We start from the raw sequence: 18,307 nt of genomic DNA on the forward strand, positions 1-18,307 counted from the left end.
TTGCTCTGCACTGTCTACGGACAGCGAAACCGAAGAGTCTTCAACAAAATAGTAGCCGGTTATGTGAAAGTTGTTGACGATGCGGCAGGTTTCAGCTAGGTCCGAATAAATCCCTCCGTGGTAGGCAGCTGTAGTAGTGGATTAAGTTGTTGCTGAAAGCTGCAGGCTGGGCCAAGGTGGGTGGGGGAGGGAGGAGATGGCGGCTGGCTGTAGAGTAAGTAGTAAGCGTGGTGGTGGTGATGGTGGTGATGGTGGTGATGGTGGTGGTGGTAATGGTGGTAATAGTAATAGTTGTAGTCGTTGTCGATGTCGTGGGAAAACGATTGTGGTGTCGTGGGTTGATGCGGCATAGGCATATGGATATCCAAGACTAGGTCCTTGATGCAAGCGAGAGACAGAGTGATGCCAGTGAGAACGGCACAGGTCGGCTTGCGTCAAGAGAGGAATGGAATATTAGAGCCCTCAAGGGAAACAAGCGGTAAAACGCGAGAGCCAAAAGATTATATGAGTAGAGGGTAGGCAGTTTGGCAAAGGTGCTTAGATGAAGGGCCAATGTATATAGCACACTAAGAGTCCCCCGATGGGTTTGTAGGGTGGGTACGCTCTTCACATAAGATGATACCAGCCGGGTGGGGAGCTACCTGGTCGAGCCGACACAGTCGCATGCCTCTTTTGTAAGTGAGAGGTAGTTGGGTAGTAAGTAGTATGGAGTAGCTGATGTACGTCTTCTGTCATCGCCGGTGGACAATGTCAGTAGTAGTAACAGCCGCAGCTTGACTTGACTTCATCTTTCCGCCCAGCTACTGACATGGGGGGTAGAGAGGAGATGTAAGGATAAGGCCGGTAAGGTCAAGTAGAGTGGTATTGGAAAGTACATGTAGACAGGTACTTAGCAGAGAACCTAAGGGGGTGGATCTAGTAGCGGGGTGGGGGTGGTGTAGATGATTGACCAGAGTATGTAGAAGGTACAGGGTTCATGTACATAGGTGAAGTCCAGCCGAAGAGGAGCACCTGCTACGCGTCAATGGGGACGAGAATCAGAAAGAGGAAAAGCAGAGTCGAAGAGGAGAGGAGACGAAGGAAAAAGAAAGATGAGGTGCGCGCGCATGAGCTGGCGCAAAGCGTCCTTCATGGACCATGGGGTTCCAGTTCCCATACTCTTCACCTTGGGAGTCTGGCAGTAGTACTAATCAGGTCAAAGTGATTGCTGCCAGAAAGTGAGTGCAGATGGTGGGCGTTCTCTACCAGACCTACCTGCCTGCCTCACCATCACCACTACCATCCAGCCCAATCCATACCTGGCACCAGGCATATACCTACTACAGCGGGCAGAAGCATACAGACCGACACAAATGATTTGGTCGATTGAGCAATCCAGTAAATTTATTATTCGACCAGGGCACAATGAAGGGATTGTTGTACAGTAGAACCGAACATTATGGCCGGTCGTGGTATCTGGTACAGTCTCGACAGATGGGCCTGGCCTTTGGCAACGCAGAGAAGGTACTGGGCGACTTTCACAGGCCCGGTACGTACCAGTTCTTTCCTTTTCCCCCAATGATCCATCCATGCATCTGGATCCCGACCGAGCGACCGAGCTGGGCAGTCAGAACAGCAAGCAGCGACATCAGCAAGAAGGTACGTACTGCGTTAGTACCTGAGCCCTCTTTTCCTGGGCCCCTGTCCACTGTCCTCCGAGAACAACATCAAATCCATTTCCGCTGAACTGGCCCCCTCTTTCTGCATACTGGGTCTTCCGTCCTTTATGGTGTGTGTGCGACATTTCTTGGCATCGCATCTCGGCCTGGGAAACCAAAGTGCGTAGTCGCTGCCGATTATGGCCTCAAAACATCGAGGCTGTTTGATATAGCTTCTCTCCCGGCCTATTATCATACACAGTGGATAGTGACGGATGATATAACCAGATGAGTGGGTGTGGCATCGGCTTTCTCATTTTCTACCTCCGTTGCTAGTCCGTCTGTCTTGCCTTTATTGATTGCGCCTAAGGGACTCCTACGCCGTGTGATGGATTGATAAGTCATCCATCTACCTTTCGGTGGCTGGCATTGGAACTGTGTAGAGCAGCGGTAGATTACACGTAGAACGGCCAGAAGCACTGGCAGCAAATCCCAAGACAACGACACCGATAGGTGAAAAGAGCGGTGCCCAGCGTACGAGCCATTCACCCCGAATAGACTAGCTGCTGGTCCTTGATACCGAAGTGGCGAGCTCAAGTTGCAAGTGCGCCACCACTCATTGGCCGGCCTGGCCACGCCAGGACATGCATGGTCGTGGCGGCATCCGGCGCGCACTTAGGCTGTTCGATTCACTTGTTAGCCACAAATTTCACCATAACCGACATTAGCATGTCTCCAAAGGGATTACTGTACATGCCCATGCTGAAGAGATTGCCCATGCATGCGAATGAATGAATTGCTGATTCAGATAGTCATATATGTTATGACTCATCGCCCTCTCGCAACATCCCTGCCACGCGGGTGTTGAAGCCATAAAAGAAGCCTGACCCCGACGTCAAAAAGTGACTGGCCCAAGCAAGAAGTCTGAAGGGCGGCTGGCCAGGACTCCCTGGATATTCCGCATAGTCGAGACGTCGGATCGAGCCGATCAGGGAGAGAGGGAAACATGTGTTCTGCTCACCGCGACTTGCTGATTGCCATAGCCTTTGCCATCACCATTGTTGGCGATCGAAAATCAGGATGACGACATCGACGTCATGCTTCTTCCTGGTGGTTGTGAATGCGTCTATCTCCCACAGAATGGTTGCAAGGCCATTGGGTGCGGGCTCTTCGAGACTTCGAATTGCCTTTCTGCTTCTGCTTGGGCGTTTAACCCTTTCGTGCTAGCACCGCATAGGACGGCGGGTTGGCCCCTTTTACTTTAGTAAAGCATGATCATGCCATTACTAGCCAGTAGCTCGTCTACTAATGTAGCCATGTAGCGGCGCGCTGCTTTTCCCTTTTCGAATGGCAGATTGTAACTATTGCACAATCCGTACCTATTTACACTCACCTCCTGCTCAGCCTCCAGAGCTCGAGGCCGTATTTGCTAGCCGGCGATGGTCGTTCATGACTCGTACTGTCGCATCACGGCAACCATTAAAACGGGCCGACGAAGGGGCCTTCCTTCGTAGGCCGGTGTCGGTGCCGCGGATCCTACACATGTACTCCGTACAACAGGTCTGACTTGTTCAGCAGCGGCAGCAGTAGCAATATGGAGGTGTATCCCTTGTCACCGCCGAGGAGGTTAGGCGAATCTGGGGTCAAGCTCGGCCGTATCCCAGCATCAAGAGCGGGCTGGCAGGCAGGGGTTTGCCACTATCGTGAGATATTTTGCTCTTGAGCCGGACGGACGTACTCCGAGCCTGACCCCGGTGACGGAATTCTCCTAAAGGCTTGTGCATGTCGGCGTATCAAACCTCTGGGAATCGCTACCGGGTACAGAGGTTTACTTTATTAAGCACGCCTACCTACGTCATAGGCAAGCAACAGCTGCCATCTGAACATCTTCCGTGGATACTGGGCCGAGTCACTTTATGCGGCGCTACGTGGAGATGTTGTGTTGGGCCTTTGTGGAAGTATTCCCATTTGGAAGCAGCCATGACCGGGTTAGGGTCAGCAGGCTGATTTAAGATTGAGCTACGTTGGGTTCCATCATCGAGATTGACCTCATCAAGGCCTTTGGTTGTTGGTTTTTTCCCGCGAGCAGAACGCGGCTAGTTTCATGCTGGTCGTGCGGGACTCCTTTGGATCTCTGGATGTGCAATGAGACTTTTTAGCGGCCACTTAGCCTTACCGCCGTTGAAACTGTCGGACGATGCTTAATCTCACAAGTGAGCCGGGCACGTGGGCGTCGCGCGTATCTCCCACGAGAAAGTGTGCGGCGCGATGAATGAGACCTGGCGATAAAATTGGAGTTGACCCTAGTGAGGTTCCCTGGCTTGGCGGTGCGTGGGCGGCTGGTAAACAACAGCGGGCTGTTAAAAAAAAAAAAAAAAAAAAAAAAAAAAAAAAGGTAGAGGCTCACAACCGTTTCTTTACTATTTTTTCTGGAGAGGTACCTCCAAGACGCGAGACGGAACTAGCCAGAGCAAAAGGGACAACTTGCCATGATACCATAGCGTCAATTAAAAAAAGATGCAAATGATATATCAATCTCATCTAGAGTGCCAGGGAAGAGATGTCGTTCAGATGAAGTTGGACCAAAAGAAAATCAATTTTGGGAACCCAGAAGCTGTTATGCACAGATCGGCTCTAGTGATGTCGACTTTGTTATTTTTATCTGCATCTCAGGTGAGTGATCGTTGATCATTGAGATCCAGCGATCTACCGCAACGTTGTGGCAGAAACACCAAAAATCCTTCAAGGTCCCCTAGGGCATGTGGCTGGTGAAAAAACGATCACCGATAGCAATCGCGACCCTACTTCAGCCACTTGGCAAGAATCAATCCGCATAAACCGTCGCAAATGAATTGAACCGCGGACCCGAGACTGGTCGCGAGCGACAACAGCGCCCTGGCCAGGCGCCCCCAGTCCGACAATTAGCTCATTGCAACGGCGCCAGGAACCAGACACCGATTCGGGAATTTGCCCGTTCACTATTGTTTAAATAAGGTCGGACGAGAAACAATTGTATTAATGCTTTCGTTGTGGAAATCCTTTCCAATATCCGACACGGGGGGCCATTAATAAACACAACTCCCCAAACCCGGGACGCCAGCCGATAATTCCATCCTGCTAGCTGCCGTGGTGGACTATATCGGAAAACACAGGCCAAGATGTCACCGCGCATTATAGATGCACACGCGGACACGGACTAACGGGCGTGCTGTGAAGGAAAGTAACAGTCATTCGACCGTGAGAGGACGGAAATTGTCGTCGCATTCCGCAAAACTCCCGAGATGATCATCGAGTAGGTCAAGTCTATGTGTTCATGGACCACCAACACGGCCCCGATACTGGATCCCTTATGGTTTCCTCTTGGCTGCTGGTGGCTGGTTCGATTGGATCGACTGCTGCGCATACAGACTCGGAATTATTGATGTTGCTACAGCCACGCAACTACCAAGTCCCCAGCACGGCCGACCATGTGTCAATGCATCTCGCACCATTGACTGCCGAGTGCACCGCTCCCACTGCCGGCATAAGTGACAAGAGCATGAGTCCTAGTCCTTGTCGCTAGTTTTTCGCACATCCGGGGCGAACGAAGTCTCTGCTCTGTCCAGCGGGGACAATCCCGTCCAAACATGGACATATCTCGAAAGTAGATTCGATCAACACGATCGCCCAGCTTAGGAGAAGTCATAGCCGCGGCTATGCACCTATTGCTGCGTACTGTACTCCGTAGTTGTGCGACGACGCCGACCGCAGTTCTCCAACCTCCTTCTCTCTCTTACTTACCAATAAACAAGAGAACAATGCCAAGAAAAACCCCAATCTGTGTCATACCGCCTGAAACTCATCAGTCAGGATAAGCTTCCGACAATAGACCCGAACGGACGGGTTGTCTACGAGACAGATTTGACTACCTGCGCTGCCGGTCATTCATTGTCTGGATACGTCATTGCGTTGTGGATATCCAATGTCAATGGATGAAGATACTGACTCAGTTGACGAGCATACCCCGTATCATGGAGCTTCAAGGTTGTTTCGTCGCATCGCGCCAAGACGAACGACACAGCCGCACACCCATGTACCGAACAAGGCTGGTCGTCGCGTAATGTGCCGCATCCCCAGTGCATGAGGAGCTGTCGCAATCAAATTCATGGGCGGACGAGAAATTGAGGACAACTCCTGCAGCGTCAATCAGCTCGAAAAAGGACGTCACATGAGACGAACGAGGAGCAAGGCTGGAAGATCTGTCCTCCTGCATTTATTGCACCTATCAAACCCGAGGATGGGGTGGATTTCATTTCAACATGCACACGATACATCTCGAGGAATAGCAGTACAGTACTGTAGGACCCCGTCAAGCGGTACCCGGCTCTGGCTCCGGCCGTGGCCGAGCTTACAGCACCCAAGGACTTTATGTAGGTAGACATGGATGCAGTGCTTCAGTACTTCATCGACGGCACGAGAGTTCCGAATTGACTCTTGGATGAGGCCAGAATAGGGCATCAGAACAGCCGGGCGAACTTGCAGAGCCCGGCTCTCGCTCGCTCATTCCCTTGTCGCAAAACCAGCAACCACTGTACCCTATCTAATGGGGCCGACACAGCGATAGAAACGGAAAAGACCACGAGACTCTCAATAGCACTCTCCACATGGACGGAAATTTTCTTCTACGTAAGCAAGGAACACGCATAACTAAAGCGTCGCTGCGGATAGCAAGCAGGTGAAAACCACAATTCAGTCATGTATTGGGTTCGCTCAATAATGAGTGCGCGCACGAAGTTTTGAACATCACGGCTCTTGCCGTTGACCTTCTGATTGCCGACACCGCTTTGGTCGGATGATGATGTCATCATCATGACTGTATGTGCAGCGCCCATGGATATCGCGAGTCAGTAATTGCAGAGATCGACAAATGCCCAGAATTCTATGCAGCGCATCGCTGTTTAGGCATGGAGCTCGTCGACACATACATTGTGTTGAAATATTGCCTTGACCTTTTTCATCATTTTGACGGGTGTGGAAGAAGAAACATTCAAGGCCCGCCCTTCGAAGATATCATCTGCCGGCAATTCGACTAGCACAGCGCCTGCTGGGCTGCCTAGGCTGCCCCGACCCTCACGCCAGGCACCAGGCTGCTTGACTGCCAGGCGGTGGGTGGGTGGAAAGCGCTGTAGTGCTGGGTGCTGGGTGTTGGTGACCTGTGACCTGCACGATTTGGCGGGGTCACACTACGTGGCAGGCTGGCAACTGCAGTTCACATTCGCTGGGGCTTGACATGAAACAAACGCCTACCACACAGTCATGTCCAATGGAAGGGCCTCAAGACCTCCCCGAGACTCCATGAGACCGGCATGGACGTCTGAAACTGGCTGCACTAAGGTTGGTCATGTGCATTACATACATCCCACGTATGACTATGGCGGTCATCTTGTCTCTGCTTCGAGCCTGGGCCAACATGGTGTGAGGTGCTCTCTGCTTGGCTTGGGAGCTCTTTCCTCTTCCCCCAGCCACAGAACACAGAACGCAGAACACAGAACAGTCCTGTCCTCCAAGCTTCTACACTTCCCATGTCCACGTGTGCGTTCTCAAGCTGCTAGAGAAGACTCTGCAAGCCTAATCTGCTTTCGTGCTGACAGGCCACGGATTGTGCGATCCGATGCAGCTGTCGAGTTTACTACATACATACATTGATTCATATTGATAGCCTTAACTGATAGGCACACGCCAAATGAGGCTGCCTGCCTGCCACCTTACTACAACTAATAATCACATATATCGGCCGATAAAACTGACATGTTTCCGGGGCGGCGGGCTTGTACTCCGTACCAGAGGTCTTTACTCACAGACCCCCCGTACAGCGAACGCCATTGTCCTGTTCAATACTACCCGAATCCACACGGGGAAGATTCAACCATGGATGTGCGCGGCGATGGCTCCAGCAAACCGCCCGGTAAAGTACTTGTCTGTTTGTCAATCTGCCTGGGCACAACTCTGCTCGCGAGTGCCTCGGGGTGTTGTGCGCTGTTGACTCGACTTTCGTCTGCGGCCAGTCAGCACAGTACCGAATCAACATGGCCTATTACTCGGACAACCTCGAGGTCGAAATTTTCAATATGACGCCCGGCTGTACACATTGCCCGCTAAGACTTTGCAATGCAACCTCTTAAGGCTGACTGGGACTACCTGCCAACTTTTTCCTTCAGCCGAAAACTTTGGGGAGATCACACCGATTATGCCAGGTCACAATGCCACTTGAGATGGTAAGCAAGCCCCTTGAAAGATCTATGGGACCGCTACCCGCACCGCAGGTAACATCTTACCTTCGTTAGTGCTGCGAAAGCGCCGCTGGTCCCTCATCGGGGGGGACTCGCCACGCGCGATGCCCCGAGATTGACAATATTGGCCCTTTGATAAGATGCATATGTATGCCAACTCCGGCACCTTTCGCCCCATTCATCGTAAAGCCGAAAGCACTCAAGAACGCCAAGTCGGTACGATTCGACTGAAATCAGCGATCTGTGAAAGAGGTTTATCGTCGTCCCCATCGTGGCAGGGCCCCTTCCCGGAAAGCTGGTTTTTACTCTGTTGTAAAACACCCAACCCACATACAGGGGCTCTCAATTTGGTGGAACCCACTTTGCGAGAGTCTGATGAGACATCTGGCGTCGATGAGGGATACAGTTTCGAAGAGCCATGGCTCTACGCTGCGGCGCGACAGGTTCCCTAAGGGGTTGTTTCTTCAACTGCAACACTCCCATCTGGGCCTTACCTGTTCCTGAAAAAGGTGGCAGTGACAGCTGAGCAAGGGTACGGGCCCTGCAATATTCGTTCGGCGATAGCCCGGTTCTCATTCACATCCGTCGATAGAGGTCGTCGTCGTCGTCGTCGCCCACTACCCCTGGCACAACGGTGCACCGCATACTTGACCAATGGCCGTTGCGCTAATTGCCGCGAAAACTTAGAGCGTAGCAGTCGGTCGGGCGCCCACTCCGGAATCCATTCTCAGTCGGGCTACTGCTTGCGAAGTATTGAATACTTGCATCGTAGGGTTGCATGGCGGCATTAGAAAAGCGCTTCCCTTCTTCCCTCCAAGGCCTAGGGCAGGGCTTGCACTGACCGACAACCTTGTGGCTGATTGCTGATTGCTGTTTGTGGGGAGAGGGATGCCTTTCCAGTTGCCCATGCGCCGATTTGTCGGATATCAGTGAACGTATCTACACACCTGGGCTACCCACAGGACACTATCTCGGATTCATACCATGTCGGCGCCTTTATTGACCCATCTGCGTTACAATTGCGACGCTGTATACAGTGACAGGACTTTTATTGAATATTGTCAACCACTGACTAAGAGGCGCTGCTGCATTGTTGATCAATAGGGGTATGCAGCTCGCGCGCCGAGTTCTCGTGGCTTCGGAATGCAGCCGTCTGCTGCTGAGAGGCTTCCTCAGGCGCGACACGCCCGAGGCCCTGGTTCTCTCTCACCCAAGTACATACATATCTAAACCTAATCTTGGCAGCCCTTCAGTCTCATCTATCTTTGATCGACGGGGACCGTCCCCCTGCTGACGACGACTGGTATGATTTCCGGTATAAACTTTGGTTTCCGTCGCCTTAATGTTTCAGGGCGGATCCCCGCGCTACGGTTCACAGCACCCTGCACCGGCGCCCTCGTCTCAACACACGGCCGCCTCCAACGCCGAACCGACTCCTGCACCCCGTACCTAATATCGGTGCCGCTATACACATTGTCAGCGTGCCAGTAACCAGATTTGCCACTGGAGTGGACTTGTTGGACGATAACGACGACAACGGTGAGCCTTTGAGCGCAAAGTTGTTCGTGTTCGGAGTCTTCCATGTAGGATTTTCCCGGGAATTACATCATAATGCCACGGTCAAGCACCAGCACAGCCTCTCCGGACCGCCGATCACTGCCTTTTCCTTCACCATATCCGCTCCCGGGAACACCAAGCCAAAAGCCAATTAACCCGCGCCGAAAATCTCAGGGTCCCTCCCCCCAATGAAGGGTCCAAGCATGAATCTATTGAATCTTCGTCCGTTCCCAACCCTGGCCGCAGCCTTCTCGAAGCCGCCTGGAAGCACCACATCCCGCATGCAATGCGACCCTGACGGCCGCTTGGCGAGTCAAAAACATCAGATTCCCATTCATGTACCAAGCCCGACCGTCGGCTCCGGGGCGTGCAGGTGGCAGGTTTGTTTCCCATCGCAATGCAAATATCTAGATTCGGAAAATAAAACCGAACAGGTGGCAGAGATCGGCACTGCGCTACGCTGGGTGATCCAGGCAAAACAGGCACGCCCCAGATATTACGCAAGCTCTGATTGCTCACCACGACACCGAGTGACGTATGCAATGGCTGTAATTCCGTGAGTTTTTCTATTTTCAACCCCATTCTCAGGCGTGCGCGCATATGCAGAGACGCACACCACACACATCCCTACGAGCCCCCCATTTCCTGTCGGCCAGTGCCAGGGCCCTATCCCCAAATCCCATATTACCGTAGAGGACTTGCAGCAAGGACCCCTGAACCCTTATTACATACCGACTGACACGGGACGTCCAAGTGGCGATAGCTGTGCTATAGTTAGCAGTGCATATATACTACCACATCAATGCCAATACTACCACTCTCAATGCCATGCCGTCGCAGCGAGTCACGCGCGCGCCCCGGCACCTGTTTGCAGATCCCCGCGTTTATCAGGGGACATTTGTCGCCATCGAGCTCGTGTTCGAGATTTCTTCCATTCCCAATCAAACCCTCCGACCTGTCACTGCAACTGTAGATCAATGGATCATGCGCCGAAGTACGCATGGAAGCAGCAGTGAAAGGTAAGTAAATAGACAGCCGTAAATGCGACCGAGTCAAGCAACAAGTGCCGCCGGTAGATGTAGGTAAGATGACACACAAAAGTGGGAGGGTGGAGGAGGGGTGGGAGGATCAATCTCACGATGGTATACCATACATACATACGTACGTACGTACCATACCATACCATGCCCACCCCCATGAGGAGAATTCTGCTGGCGTTGCAATAGCCACTCGAGAGGTTCCAGTAGCCTATCGGTGTCTTCGCCGAGTCAGACAGTGATCGACGTCGGTGTTCGGTATCGTGGCCCGAAGAAGGCTGCTTCAGGTTGGGGATTCGTAAGCCCTTCTCGTGTTGAACTTGGCAGTTAGCATCGCGAAAGGTGATCATCGGCCCTATACGATGCAGCCATAGGCGGGAGGTGTTTGCATCAAACGCCGGCAAGCCGCATTATACCGAGAGAATGGGCGACGAGGTTGTATTCTATATCTCCGTCTCCCTGGTAGGGAGGAGTAAGGAGGAGCAAGAAGGATGGGGGACCGGGGTAACATGGCGTTCGATGCCTGGGAATGGAGCGTTGCAGTGAGGGGGCCGAAACACTCTCGAAGGTCTCAGGAAGAGAGAGCCCCCTCCCGCCATGCTGCTGGTGCTTGCATTGCCGAGCAGCTTAGAGAGGTTGCCGTCGACGACGATGTTGCTCTGCAACAGGCGGTGACCGCCGGGATGTCACCTCGTTGGCGCTCGTTGTGACCTCGGGCGTCTCTGACAGCCATCCGAACAACATCATATTGGGCACTCCCACATACGCTTGCATGGAGTAAGTGCATAGTGGCGGTTGGTCTAACTACTATTCGAAATGCGCTATCATGCGCATGACATCAGAGCTCGTCTGTTGCTCGATAGGGTAGACTATTCACGGCAGCCGGTTCACCACATACTAGTATGCTCTCCTATAGCGTTTTTGATATCGTTCAGTACCATGGGTACCTCGAAGCGCTACTGCCTCGGTCAGCTCTGCTTCGAGAAGTCTGGCTATACAAATTCGCTGGTGGAAGGACTTGAGAGTAATCAAGGCTTCCAGGGCTAATGAGATAGCTCCAGATCCTTTGGTTGATGCGGAAGAGGTCGGGTCTGAACGGACCTCTTTACGGTCGCTTATTTTCTTTCTGTTACAAGTTCACGATAGCTTCAGTAAAGAGTCATTCAAAGTTCTATGTTCCCCAGCAAATATTTTATACGGGGCTGATCCACGCCAAGGTTACGTTGGAAAAGGGGCATAGCTGAGTAAGGTGCATACACCCCTCTTGCCTTTCTAGAACATATTGAATTCCAGACATCTGCTTGCTTGGGTTCGATTGCAGGGTTTAGAGAAGAATGAATCGAATGCTTCGCGAGGGGGCGCGGAAATCTGAGCCGAGGGAGATCGATGTGAGGAACGGAGAAAATCCCGCTCATCAAAACCGGAACCATGGACCACCGACCTCATTGGCCGTGAACAGCAATTTGCTACTCCTCTTCCCCAGAGCAGATACTACCCTTTTCCCTGTTTGGGAAGAACACTTGAGCTCTGCACCTGGACGAGATTGCAACCCTTGCCCAGCCTCTCTGCCTGGGCCGGTCAGACGGGGGCAGGCCGCCACTCTTTCTGCTCCGCTCGCCAGCATCGGTAATCCTCGTGGCCGACGACGATTCGCTCGATATAGCCTTATTCCCGGCCAAGTTCCGGTCGACTGCCTGGAAAATATCGTATGGCAAACCAAGCTTCATGTTGTAGCGCCAGCAGACAGCATTGAAAGTGCCTAGGTATATAATAGACTTCATTTAGGACCAGTATATTGAGAAGAGCTATATATGGATCCCTTTACGTGACGGTTCCAACTCTAGCCTGAACTCTGGCGCCGAGCGATGCTACGAGACAATAAGAAGACAAATGTCGTTGCCAGAGCTAGCGACTCAGCCAATACGGGATGCTACGCAGCCATGGCCAGGTCTGCAAGCACTGGTCGCGAAGAACGGACAAGAGCATGGGAAGGGTTTGAGTGAATTTACGGGTTGGTAGTCAATCGAGCATGGAGTGAGAGACCTGGGGTTCTCAAACCCCTTTTCCTGAGAGCTAGCTCCTGCTTTGATGGGCTGTGAGATAGGAAGCCCGCCCCTTGATTGCTCTCTGGGGCGTAGAGCTGCTCATCTCGTCCAAAGCGGTGTCTTGATTCAACCTTCTACTACTTTGAAGCCCGTGATATGTTCATGGCCTTGCTTGGGCAGGATGTCCGTCCAAACGGGCCATTGGTCTGTAATAGTTCCCCCGCCCCTTTTTGTTTTTAGCATGGTTGGATATAGCTTTCCGGATACTCATCCCTCCAGCTACTGCGAAGTACATGTGCTACTGGAATGTACAGTAACAATACGGAAGGATTTGTGAACAGATGCCTAGACTGACCGGAAACAGCCTGAGTTCGGAGTTGGACAGTTAACAGCGAGCTTCTGAGCAGCAAGCAAGGTGAGGACTCAAAGCTGCTCTTGGGACGTACTCTCTTTCCTGACCTGACAATGAAGGACGGCAGGATATCAAGCAAAGGGTCATGTTTGGTAATAATGAGTATGATAATAACAAGAGGATGCTTTTGTTCCACGGTTACAGTTTGTTCTCATTACTTAGCATAATCCTACTTTCTTTTAGAGCCCCTTCTATTTCCCCTTTTTCTCCATCTACAAGAATAACCGTTGAGTTGCAGTACGGTTAACGTATCATGTCTAGAAACGAGGTGTTTTTGAGCCTTCCATATTGTGACCAGGAGATGAGCCCCTAAATGGGGCTCATGTCTTGCCCTTGCAATGGTCCGTCGTGGGTGAGAGGGTAGCATCATCAATCTCCGAGGGCCTCTGCTTGCCATCTACTCTTCTCAAAAAGGGTTTATAACCCCGAGAAAAGGTCGATTTCTGGGTTGCTCTCCGTATGTTGATGCTACCTGGATAAAATTCTTGTTCCCCCTTGTAACTCGGAATCGATGGCAAGTCGGCTACCTAGGGAGGCTGGCCATAGTAGCCGAGAATGTTCGCCTTCACCAAGTGAATTTCCATAGATGGGCGAAATAATGAACAAAGAAAGGCCTTGTACAACCATTCCAGATGAGACGGCAATTTTCCGTCCACCCTAAACATAAAGGAATCTATCAAATACATGCATGCCCCCTGATTAGAGGCTGATTTGTAATTGCATATTCCACTTTGGACATCAATACCCAGGGACTTCTTTCTGTGCCACCAAAGGGCTTGTATGAAGAGGCAGCTACAGGATATGGGACCAATGGAGCGGGCGAAGCAGGTGTCTAACGATCTGTCTTGAACATCACGACGGCCATGTTTGGTCTTTTGCACCTGGGAAACCTGCCAAAAAAAGATGAAAGGAAATCGCGTGCCCAGGACTGGGATCGAACCAGTGTCTGCCCTTTACTCCATGAGCAATTAACTGCTGCTTTACCATTAAGCTAAACAGGTCTTCTTTGCTAGTCTTGTCAGATGATAGTCGGTAGTCACCTCGTCTGATCTCATATGGCTGGTTATCCTTATTATTTCTATGTTTGTTGCCGATGCCGGTAAGGCATGCCTGCCCGATGCTGTTGCTGTGTGGAAGGTCTCAGGCATGGGCGAGTGATGCTAGAGGAAGCTGCAGTCACGATGGTGATAAGGCTCACCCCCTCCTTTCCTACTACCCCGTTACAAGCACCAGAGCATACATCCCCTTCCTGAATCAAGTAAAAACTCTCTTTCCTAGAGCTATGATCTTGGAGAGATAAGGAACCCTAGGCACTCCTCTGTAATAATCACACTTCACTCGTCATGGGAAGCACTCTACTTGTGCTCCTCTGCACATGAAACCAAAGGGTGCGTCTTTTCACATCATAGGCGTGATAGTGACATACACTCACCTGCGAGACGGCCTAGCTGCTACCCCTGAGATCTTTTGCTAGGTAGAGCGTATGGATAACTAAACTATCGACCGAGATAGGGGCGACCTAATGACAATAATGTAACGGCGCCAATAGAAGTAGCATAGTAAACTTAGATCGTCCCGAGGCAAGTAAGAAAAAAAAAAAAAGAAAAGAAAATATAGAACCTCCAGATCATGTCAGCCCCTTATTTGTCTTCTCTGACACAACTCCATGAGGAACGTAACTTATCGCCCTTCGTATTTCATATACGATCAGCTGTAACAAAATACGCCTTGGTTGATTAGTGCACTCCCAGAGAGCTTAAGTCGAACTCGAGCTGGCCTGTTGTTCTTGATGCAAGTCGCCTCGCAGTTGAGTGAGAACTGCCTGCGGTTAGGGGTAGCCTCCCTCCCCGACCATGACCAGCATCTCGCTCTCCCCAGGTATGAGGACCACGAAACATATCCCACACTCATTTCATAAAGGGAAACGTTGTGATTATGGTAAGTATATAAAACAAACAGTGTTCTTGTGCTTCGAGTTCCAACCGACTAAGGACCCTCCCCTCTATATGCTTGGACAGAAAATCAAACGCCAATCAATCAGCTCAATCTGCTACCAGCTACCGGCCAGCCACAGTAAATAAGATGCAAATGACCATGTGTCCTTTCAAACCCAGAAGACAAAAAAAAAAAAGAGACAATGAGAAACGAAAGGTCGCCATGAGTTGGAGTATGAGGCTCGATGTAAGGTTACGTCTGCGTTGTCGTTGTTGTTGCGTGTGCGTTGTGTATCTCATCCATGTCCGTCCCGAACCAACCATCTAATATCCCGGGTCTACGTAAGTCCTTCTGTCTGGTCGGAAACGCTTCTAATCCTTCGCATGAGTTCTGCTTACCGTACTGTTCGCCAAAGTAGGTAGGTTTCGAGATGCCCTCCAAGCTCCAGTCGCCCTTCTGTATCCTCTCGAGAACTTCGCGTCCCTTCTCGCTAAGTTCAGGCTTGCCGCCCTTATCCGTGACCTGGCTGAAGAACATTGGCTGCCACGTCACCTGGTTCTTCTCCCGCTCTCTCGCTTTCTCTCTCTGCTTCTCCTCAAGCTCCTGCTTTACGGTTGTCGCCTTTGAGAACTGTTTGGAGTGGATGGCTTGGGTCACGCCATCCCACAAGGTCAACGACTCATTCTCGGCCTGCTTTTCCATTGGCGGCAGGTTCTTGGGTGCCATTTCTAGTGGGTTCAAATCGATGATAACTGTTTGCTTCTCCGGCGGGTGCGAGTCCTAAACGGCAGGTTAGCGATCAGGGGGGCCCAATGAGTCAGCGAACGTGAATGGGGCACATACCACTGGCTTGGGGCCATGCGTGAAGACGATCTTCTCTTTCCAGTTGCCAGCAAGTCTCACCAAGACATCCTTATCCGGCACATCCTTGATACGTGTCTTGTCGTCCTTGTCGGGGTCGTATCTGAACATAACGCCTTCGACCTTGTTCTGAGCCCGGCCTAACCAGCCATCTTCGAGGTATTGCAGGATAACCTTTATCTTTGTCTTGGGGCAGGTGACGAACGCTGCCTCGCCAACACTGACGCTAAGCGAGCCGCGAAGGATACCTCCCAGATGCGCCGCAGGGTGTGTAAGCTGGTACGTCTCGTTGTCGCGTTTCTCGAGGGTGATGAAGATGCCCAGGTTGTGCTCGCCAGGGGCAACTTTGATTGTAGTACCAGTGAACTTGGCGGAAATCTGATCGTAGCCTCGGGCGTGGACGCCCTTCTCGGGGCAGCTGATATAAAAAGCACTGACGGGAGGGTGGTGCGAAGTCTGCTCTGTCAGGTAGGCGATGCGTGTCGTGCCCGAAGTCGGGTTCTCCGACATGGGAGGAACGGATACTGTGGAAGCAGCCGACGAGATAACGCCCTTGCCTGACTTGACGGACGATGCGCTACTAAGGTTGCCGGCCGCAGAGGCAGAAGGAGAGTTGATAGGGGGAGCATTGTTCTCGGCATCCCATGTACACCTGAAGAACTCGCCGAGACATGAGTTGTATGGCTTGCAGGGCTTTCCCTTGACGTATTTTAAGTCCTTGGTGAACCAGAAGCGCAGCACCTCCAGCATGCGGTCGACGGGTTCGTCGGCGGTGCCTATCGCGGCAAAGGCATTGGGGACATCGAGATAAGTCCAGTATTCGAGATTCGGTCTCGGCTCGAGAAGTTGAGAGGGTAGGGAGAATCGAACAGCTGCCAGATCGGCGACACCGATGAATCTGGGACATCGGGATACGTTAGTCTCGGATTTCACAGAGTTGTACCGTTTGCCGTAGCGACACGGCGTTGTGTAGGAAAAGTATCATGTTGCCGGGAGGCTGTCTGTGAATAGTGTCCGTCATCGGCTCTGCACCCCCGCGCAAGAAAGATGGCTTGCTAGGGGCTGCTGGGCGGTGAAGCTATTTGAGATAGGCAGGCAGTCGCGCAAGTGGAAAGGGGAGGTATGGGTAAAAGCAGAGCGCAAGCTGACCTTCTCAGAATGCCGATAAAAGTCCTCAGCTTCCCGCTGTCGTTCTGAGGAATATCCTCGTTCATAGTTTCGGAGGGTGCTGACGCCATGATAATCGACCCGGCAGCAGAGTGGATGGGTGCTTGGCGAGTTCGACTCGGCGGCTGATCAAGTCAAAAACACAGAATGATGCTTCAAATAGTACACAAAAAAACCCGAGCGCAGGCCGGTCGGAAGTTGCGTCTCGTTTGATGCAATCAAAGTAGCCGTGGTAGTCTTTGATTGATCGTAAATGAAGGGGAAAAAGGCAGGGTTGACAGCTCGACTCGCGGATAGCGGAGATACTTTGAAGGAAGATGTGACGTTAGCGCCTGCCCCTCGATAAGCAACAATTCTTTCCTCCCTCCAGTCCGTCCCCAGAAGTGCCTAGGACAGACAGTGCAAGTGCAGGCACCTTAACCTTAGGCTTCAATAGGACTGGTGGTGTTTCGTGGCCTGCCAAGTCTTTTATTGCCAGCATTTAAGCTCACCTTTTTCTGTCTTGCCCCTACTACTGCTTCTCAACAGCCGAGTATCCGCCGTGCATGCAACACAATGCGACGCAACGTAAAGTCCAAGAATAGACCTTCTGATCTGGTCTGGATGAGGAAGGATAAGAACTGAATTGAAAAAAGAAGGAGGGAAGATAAGAAAGCCTGGTGATCAATTAATCAGTGGTTGAGACACGGGACACGGATGGATGGCTGATCAACTGACCTTATGCCTTATCGTCCGCCCTTCTGCCCGTCGGAAAGGTTATTAGTTCGTTTCAGTCACAGTGTGCAGTGTCCAGAAATGTCGAGGGGCTTTGAGGTCGTCGCCGCCCCAGACCCCTCGCTGCCCGTCACCGCCTAACTTATACAGTACGAGTTTCTGCCTTTGGGGTGGTTACGGGAAGCAGGAACCCTGCAGATCTCGTCTGGCTGGAGTTAAGGACAGGCAGGACACTCCCGTCTTTTCCCCCTTCCCCTGTGCCCCTGTGCCTCCCCCATTGGAACCCAAACATCCGCCACTACGACGGTTCTAAACCCGGAAGCCAATCAATGCTCAACGTGGGTCCTCCCATTTGACAACAGCATCTCAAATATCGATGTTCGCCAAACTTCGATAGTTCCTCGTATTCATTCAACAATCACAACCTACGCTGTTGCTATCGCATGTCGAGAACCTCATTTTTTGAGATGCGGCATGGGAAGGTGGCAGATGACAGCCAAGATATCTATCGCCTCCCAACAAGCACCGTGATGGATGCATGCATGGATGGTCCCTATCCATGAACTATGTGCAGCTCGCATAGACTTGCTGCGATGCATCTACACCACCACGTTGATGGTCAGACCAATGAGGATGGGAGAATAGCTAACATGAGCAAGTTAGCCAACCACTC

At 51.7% G+C, this 18,307-nt stretch overlaps 2 protein-coding genes across 2 annotated transcripts; both read right to left on the reverse strand.

Annotated features, from left to right (window-relative positions):
- Window positions 1-10,404: 10,404 nt before the first annotated feature.
- On the reverse strand, window positions 10,405-10,850 carry PG994_012531 (uncharacterized protein; the record flags this gene model as incomplete). Its single annotated transcript, XM_066863940.1, has 2 exons — window positions 10,405-10,418; window positions 10,637-10,850. 2 exons carry the CDS (start codon window positions 10,848-10,850, stop codon window positions 10,405-10,407), a joined length of 228 nt encoding a protein of 75 aa, XP_066713050.1.
- A 4,413-nt stretch (window positions 10,851-15,263) lies between these two features.
- On the reverse strand, window positions 15,264-16,991 carry PG994_012532 (uncharacterized protein; the record flags this gene model as incomplete). Its single annotated transcript, XM_066863941.1, is given in 4 exon segments — window positions 15,264-15,282; window positions 15,296-15,672; window positions 15,736-16,651; window positions 16,903-16,991. 4 exon segments carry the CDS (start codon window positions 16,989-16,991, stop codon window positions 15,264-15,266), a joined length of 1,401 nt encoding a protein of 466 aa, XP_066713051.1.
- Between the last annotated feature and the right edge of the window lie 1,316 nt (window positions 16,992-18,307).

This window comes from Apiospora phragmitis (assembly GCF_038363925.1).
Source record: "Apiospora phragmitis strain CBS 135458 chromosome Unknown utg000010l:1.0-9815664.0:1.0-9183399.0, whole genome shotgun sequence".
NCBI lineage: Eukaryota > Fungi > Ascomycota > Sordariomycetes > Amphisphaeriales > Apiosporaceae > Apiospora > Apiospora phragmitis.